The sequence below is a fragment of the Rhodamnia argentea genome, chromosome 7 (genome assembly GCF_020921035.1).
Source record: "Rhodamnia argentea isolate NSW1041297 chromosome 7, ASM2092103v1, whole genome shotgun sequence".
Taxonomy (NCBI): Eukaryota; Viridiplantae; Streptophyta; class Magnoliopsida; order Myrtales; family Myrtaceae; genus Rhodamnia; species Rhodamnia argentea.
The window spans coordinates 14,671,487-14,678,457 of NC_063156.1; the positions used below are offsets into that span (position 1 = coordinate 14,671,487).

Sequence of the window (6,971 nt, forward strand, 5' to 3'; positions counted from 1 at the left end):
ATTAGTAACTTTCTCTTAGTACTCATGAATCACTACATTGTTAAAGAGAAACATGGATAGTACAATATCAATTGTAAATCCATACACTATCATGACGTGTTTTGCGTGAAGCACTTATTGATTGGAAGACCGTATAATCATAAATAATTTATAGTACTATCAGACTATGAGGCAAGTGACTTTCATTATTAAATACATCGGATGGTTGGAATTTATTCACCCTCAATCTAACGTTAGATATTGAATGGGGCAATCCCTTGCATAGAAATTTGTTACTCCTACACATCCTGTGAAAACCCGTCCATGTAAAACGTAATAATTCGACAATTGTAGTAATTTGTGAAATACCAGAAGAGAGAGAGAGAGAGAAAGAGACAGCGCCATTATAGGACATGGGACCATCGTCCTGTGCATAAATTCCCAGCGCTTTCGTGGACGACACGATCCGAGTCTGCCGCTCCTTTCCCCTCTCTCTCTCTCTCTCTCTCTCTTTCTCTCTCTCTCTCTCTCTCATCTCTTTCTTCTCTCTCTCTCTCTCTCTCTCTCTCTCTCTCTACTTAGCTGAGTGAAGCTCCACTTTTCCTCTTTCCTTTTCGCTCTCTTCCCTCCTCGGCAAAATGGAGATGCAAGATCACCACCATCAGTACACCGCGGCAGATTTGCGGCACCTCATCAACGCCCGTCCGCCTCCACCGCCGCCGACGCACGTCCAGCCGATCTCCCCGCGGGACCTGTTCTGCGGGGGCGGCGGCGGCCACCGGAACCAGCCGCAGCACTTGGAGTCGATGATGATGGGTGGCGGCAGGCTTCACGATAGCCAACGCCAAGGCCATAGCCACAGCCACCACCACCGCCAGTTCGGCCTCGATCATTCCTCTCCCTCCTCGGCCGCCATGGCTGGAGCGGCGGGGGGTTCAGAGAATGAGAACGGCGGAAATGGGAGGTGGCCGAGGCAGGAGACTCTCACCCTCCTTGAGATCAGGTCGAGGCTCGACTCTAGGTTTAAGGAGGCCAACCAAAAGGGCCCTCTTTGGGACGAAGTTTCAAGGTAATACAACACACATACATGGTAACCCGTCACAGTATTCGTATTGCATCGTACTGCTATGCAAGAACTAGGGGAAAAAAGAACAGTGAATGCTCACAGTCACTCTACCTGTGAACTCTGAGTCTCTCAGTATTTGGTTCAGAGAGAAGGAATGACATTTCTCAGTGTAATTAACACTTGTGCGTGCCTCCATTTTCTTGGCCCTTGAGTCAGAAAACGACCTCACACTTGTCTGTTCAGTTCATTAGTCGTCTCTTGTTCGCTTTGTTCCTGCGGTTTCCTGCAAGAAATTGACTCGTCGCTTGTGGCTGCCCTCTTTCATTTTTCTACTGGGGTCGAGGATGACAAAAGTGTGGTCGCACCGGTGTCTTTCGGAAAGCGCCTATTGAGGCCATGTCTTCCCTTTTAAGTCCAGTTTTCAAAGCTTCATCTTCTGCATCATCATGTATTGAAGTTCCTCATTGATGATCTCTTTGAACCTTAATTACTTCTTCGCAGGATTCTGTCGGAAGAACATGGGTACCAGCGGAGCGGCAAGAAATGCAGGGAAAAATTCGAGAACCTGTACAAGTATTACAAGAAGACCAAAGAAGGAAAAGCCGGTAGACAGGACGGTAAGCACTACAGGTTCTTTCGTCAGCTCGAAGCTCTCTATGGAGAGAACGCCAGTTCGAATTCCATCTGCCAAGCTCAATCTCTTCCACACTCGCTCCACTTTCATCCTCCACCCAACATCGATGACATTAACCAGGATGCATCCCGACATCATCATCCTCATCAACTTCAGAGACCGTGTGAAAGTCTCAGCCTCTCCAATTCCTCCGACTTCGGCACCTCTTCGTCAGATGACGATGAAGAGGATGTTTCTGTGGAGAAGGGAAAGAAGGTAAGGAGAGGCAAGAGGGTTTGGAAGATAAAGATCAAGGAGTTCATCGACTCGCAGATGAGGAAGCTGGCGGAGAGGCAAGAAGCGTGGCTGGAGAAAATGGTGAAGGCTCTCGAGGAGAAAGAGCGCGAGAGAGAACTGAGAGAGGAGGAGTGGAAGCAGCAAGAGATGGCCCGGATCGAGAGAGAGCGCAAGTTCTGGGAAAAAGAGAAGGCGTGGATCGAAGCTCGTGATGCCACTTTCATGGATGCGTTGCAGAAATTGGCAGGGAGGGACCTGAAATTTGTGCCGTCGCCTAGTCAGCTCTTGGCGGCAGCTGAACTCCAAACCCATCAGAGCGATGGCCTCACCAAATCAAGTAAGGACATCGATAATTTCAAGAAACGCAACGACAACTTGCGGTGGTGTCATTACCCGTGCGGAAGCGATGAAGTCATGTACAACCAAGGAGGGGCAAATTGTGAAATAACTAAAGAGCAAGGACCGGAGAGTATGACCCGATCGGTTCAAATGAACGACGGTTCGAGTTCGCCTTCCAATTCCAACACCGGAAACGCAATGCAGGAGAGCTGCTTCCGCTTCATGATGGTTGAGGGAGACAATTTGTGGGAAAGCTATGGCATGAAGCTCACCAAGGGAGATCAGAACTAGTAGATCATCGATCATCGTCATTAGAGTGGGAGAAATCGTTGTAGGACGACGGATTTGACCGTGATAGTGAGATGGGATTGGATAGTTTTTAGCAAGAAACTGACCCGGATGATGGATTAATTGGCGACGGATGGTTGAGGTTGAGAGGGAGATGGACATTCCCGACCGCTATAACAAGAATGGAGGTATATGTATATATCTCTCTCTCTCTCTGATGATTTTAGTTCGATAATGAAGATCTTCGAAATGGGAGATGCAGTTTGCTCATAGAAGGCTAACAGGATCATTATCATTCCCGACAACGAAAGATCTCTTTTCTTAAGAAGTAGGTATTGTTCATGGTGCTTTCTTTCCATGCTAGTTGTGGTTCTGGATGCGGATCACTGTCTTAGAAAGGTTTGGTGTTCGTCTGCTAAAGATCTCTAGTATTTAGTTGGTCACATGTTCTGGCTTTCATGGCTTGCAACGTGCTTTGTCTGATGTCCTAGCAAGTTAATTTTGCTTTCTTGTCTTTCTCGTTCAATTTGTAATTCTTGAAAGCACTAGTTATTACCATCTTCGGACAGTCCAATCGGCTTTTCAATGTGTCACTGAACCCAGCTGCAAGATTTTTGAACAATGGGGATCATATGCCAAGGGTTTGGGATAAGTTCTAATCTTGGTTGGCAACATAAACATTTTCAGTAGTCATTGGATCACCTAGTTTTTTCAGGTACATTCACCTTTCAGAAAATGCCTTATAATCATCGCATATGTGTTTTCTAGTGTCGATTAGTGATCATATTTGAAAAGAAAAATGAAAGAAACCGCCCTTATACTTTTATACGATGTTCTTGGTCCCTAAACTTTTGATATGGTCGATTTGGTCCTTGTGCTTTGTCCCATGTCTAATTTGCCCTTAACTCTTATTTATTGCTTACCTTCGTCCTTTTTTACTTTTGTTCACTAAGCGCGATTCAATCCTTCTGTCAAATTTCTCGGTGAAATTTGCTGTTATGGTGGGATAATGTCGTTTATTTTGCTTCTTTATATTTGACCATGGCGTTGTTCATACATTTGATTTCTCCATAGCATGTTAGGGTTTCCTGAGGAGAAATGAAACAAATGGTGTTATGTCTCACTTTAGGCAAATGACGTCAAGAAATATGGTGATAGATTGAATCACCACCTAAAAGAGAACAAAGACGAAAATGAAGCAAAACAAAAGCTGGGGACTAGATTGAATATTTGGACACAAGTTGAGGACAAAATTACAAAAGCTAGAAATTCAAGGATAAAACTGAAAATTGGACAAAAGTATCAACATCATCCCTATTTAGTGCACTTAGTTAGATAGGTGATTTTGAGCTCAGTTAACTGTTTTCCATTTTCAGTATAGACACTGAACTTGGACTTTTCTGGGCGATCTGACATCTACATAGTAAATAGAAGTCAAGTGCCAACACGGCAACACCTACACGATATGGCTCCATTTATTTCTCGAAAAGTGAATTATTCGAAAAATATTTTCCTAAAAAGTAATCGTTTGTATTGCTTACAAATATGAACAACCAAAAAATAATTTAGCGCCCATGAAAATATTTAGACATAAATTATTTACAACAATGAAAATATATTCCATTAACTAATTATTTTAAGCGATATAAGCAATCATTTTTAGTAAAATATTTTTCAAATCTTTCATTTTTCATGAAAGACTGGTAATTCATTCGAGACCACGCCGCCTTCTGTTCAGAGAAGAAAGACTTCTTCCTCCATTTAGGATGAAACGCAGTCCACGTTTGCTAAAACCGGTTGGGGATAGCAAAATCCAGGATTTATGCCTCTCAGTTCTTGAATTGCCCGAGTTTAACCTTCATCCAAATGGATTTGAAACCGTGCTTTTTTCACATAAGTAATAACTCAAAATCAAGCCATGCTGCATCACACATACTTCACTACTAAATGACTGAAACCGCAAGAAGATGAACCTTTCTATGGTTATTTAACCTTTTCACACTGTTGTTCCCTTGTTTTATCGTGAAGCCCACACACTTACAAAGCAAAACGAAAATAGGAAAAAAGCACAAGGAAACGAAATTCAGGGTGGTTAGAGGAGAAGCTGAGCGCCTGAATCAACAAGGATGTGGACTAATTGAGGGAACAATAGTGGCCCATAAAAGATCGGATTAATATCATGATAAATGTCAAATTGGTACGTCTATAACAAATATATCTTAAAGATAACTACCAAAAAACCCCCCAAACCAAGACACTTATGACAAATTTACCCTCTGCTATTTTCCGTTACACTTTACTATCAAATTGTTAAGTTAGATGACATGTAGCGGGTGTGGGCGTACCGGTTTATGGGTTTTACTCTCCGCTCGTCATAAGTAAACCAATTTGGAGTTTTTCATAATTAACAGAAACTAGTGAAATATAAATTTATCACAAATATACCAGTTTGGGGTTTTTGACGGTCAAAGAATCAATTTAGGATAAATTTGTCATAGATGTATCAATTGGGGTTTTTCGTGGTCAAAAATTAATTTGAGCTAAATTTATTATAGGCGTAATAGTTTGAAACTTTTCGTGATATTAACCTGCGGATCCAAGAGATCAATTAACTTGTCATGTTACTGCTAGTTCGGGGACTCTGACCGTACGAGGGGAAAGAGTAAAGAAGCTTCCCACCATGGAAGAGGGAACAAAAAGGGGAAGGAGACAGTCCAGTCATTTTCACAGAGAGGGGGAAAAAGTTGCAGAGAGGGGTGATCAGGTTTTTGGGTTTTCCTTACTTGCTTGTCCCATGTCCTAAGGACACCACTTTCTCAGACACCAGCAGGATTCAAGCTCATCAATTATGGAAATATGACAACCGAGTAATCTCAGCTTTTCGTGTGATGACCTCCTTTCGACTTGACCTGTTACTGATGATCTCCAGCAGTATCTGCCATTGCCATGCACAGGCTCTCTTCTTCTCTCTCTCTCTCTCTCTCTCTCTCCCACTTCTCAATGTTGTTATTGGTCATAAATGGCAAACACCAACTCTCCACTTCGAGTGCCTTTCTGAGCAGACAATACCAGATGCATCATGTCTATCTTCAGTTTCAAATGCTGTGCTGCAGTTGGAGTCAGTGACAGGGGGGGTGGAAAAGAAGATTTTTCACATTTTCCTTTTGATTAAGGATTTGATGTAAGCATTTGAACAAATTGTGTTTACGAGGTTGTGGTTGTGGGTTGGCCAATGATGTGATTCCGAGGCGCATGAGAAACCTACGAACCGTCCATGGTTGCGCGCGGACAAAGTGTGTCAAGATGCATGCTTACATTCGTATTCAGACAGACATATCAGCTGGTTCAACCAGATGAACCTCGAACCAGACCATGATTCCATCCCAATTTTGGGAAATAACTGGATTGATCAAGAACCAGTGAACTGTTACGATGCGGCCAAAGTTCTACATCGGACAAATAAGGAGATAATCTGGGGTTTACATTGGATTGGATTACATCTTCTGGCAAGCTTAACTTTTCGGGGATGAATTTTTCCGCCCATCGCGACGCATCAAACATGGAAGCAGAGCCACTCCTTGGGCAACCACTTCTCACAATTTATCCTCCGCGTTGTGCTCGGGGCCGTTCTGCGATGTCGCAGAATCCTTGAAGAGGAGAGGATGATGTTGCGGGTAAAGTCTCACATCGGGCAACCAAGAAGAGATTTTCATAACGGGGGGTTTTCCCTCTTCCTGACCTTGTAAGAAAAAACATCGCAACCTTGGATCCTCTATATACATAATTGGACAGTGTGGGGTCGACACAGGCCTTCTCCTCGTTTCACACATATACCAATTTGTTTTCTTTTCCCTTCACATGTATTTATTTCCTCACCTTTTTTTCCCTCCACTGTTTTTTTGGGTTTTTTTTTTCTTTATAATTCCAAAAGAAAATTTCTGCATTTACAAAAATAAAATGAAAATTTTCGTATTTTCAATTTCCTTGTTTTCTGTATTTTCTTCAAGAAAAGTTGATCCAATTAAAATTGCATGACTAATTCAAACCAGGATACTTCAATTTAATAAATCTATGCCATGCATCTAAACTAATTTAGCTTAATAAATCTCTGGTGGTGCGTATATAGTCCTCTATGAGAAGCTAACGCATGGTACCTTCTATTTTCTTTTTCTTTTTAACCTAACTAAATTAAGTTCAACAATTAAAAATGACTCGGAAATTTTTTTTAAGAAAAGTTTATAAGTCGAGGTCTACGTTGATTGTAACACATCAGCAGCGAAAAGCTACCATCAATGTCAATAATGGCCCACATGTCTCTACCAACTGATTAAATTAGAGGAAAATCAATCTATTAAAGATAAAAATATGTCAATATCATAATAACAGACA

At 42.1% G+C, this 6,971-nt stretch overlaps 1 protein-coding gene across 2 annotated transcripts; it reads left to right on the forward strand.

The window, feature by feature from the left end:
* Positions 1 to 497: 497 nt before the first annotated feature.
* Positions 498 to 3,191, forward strand: LOC115743574 (trihelix transcription factor PTL-like). 2 transcript variants are annotated; one of them, XM_048282864.1, is made up of 3 exons: positions 637 to 643; positions 842 to 1,048; positions 1,547 to 3,191. In XM_048282864.1, exons 2-3 carry the CDS (start codon positions 894 to 896, stop codon positions 2,583 to 2,585), a joined length of 1,194 nt encoding a protein of 397 aa, XP_048138821.1. In that variant the 5' UTR covers positions 637 to 643; positions 842 to 893; the 3' UTR covers positions 2,586 to 3,191. The 2 variants fall into 2 exon arrangements, with proteins under 2 accessions (XP_030534276.1, XP_048138821.1); XM_030678416.2 differs by having other exon boundaries at positions 498 to 1,048.
* The last annotated feature ends 3,780 nt before the right edge of the window (positions 3,192 to 6,971 follow it).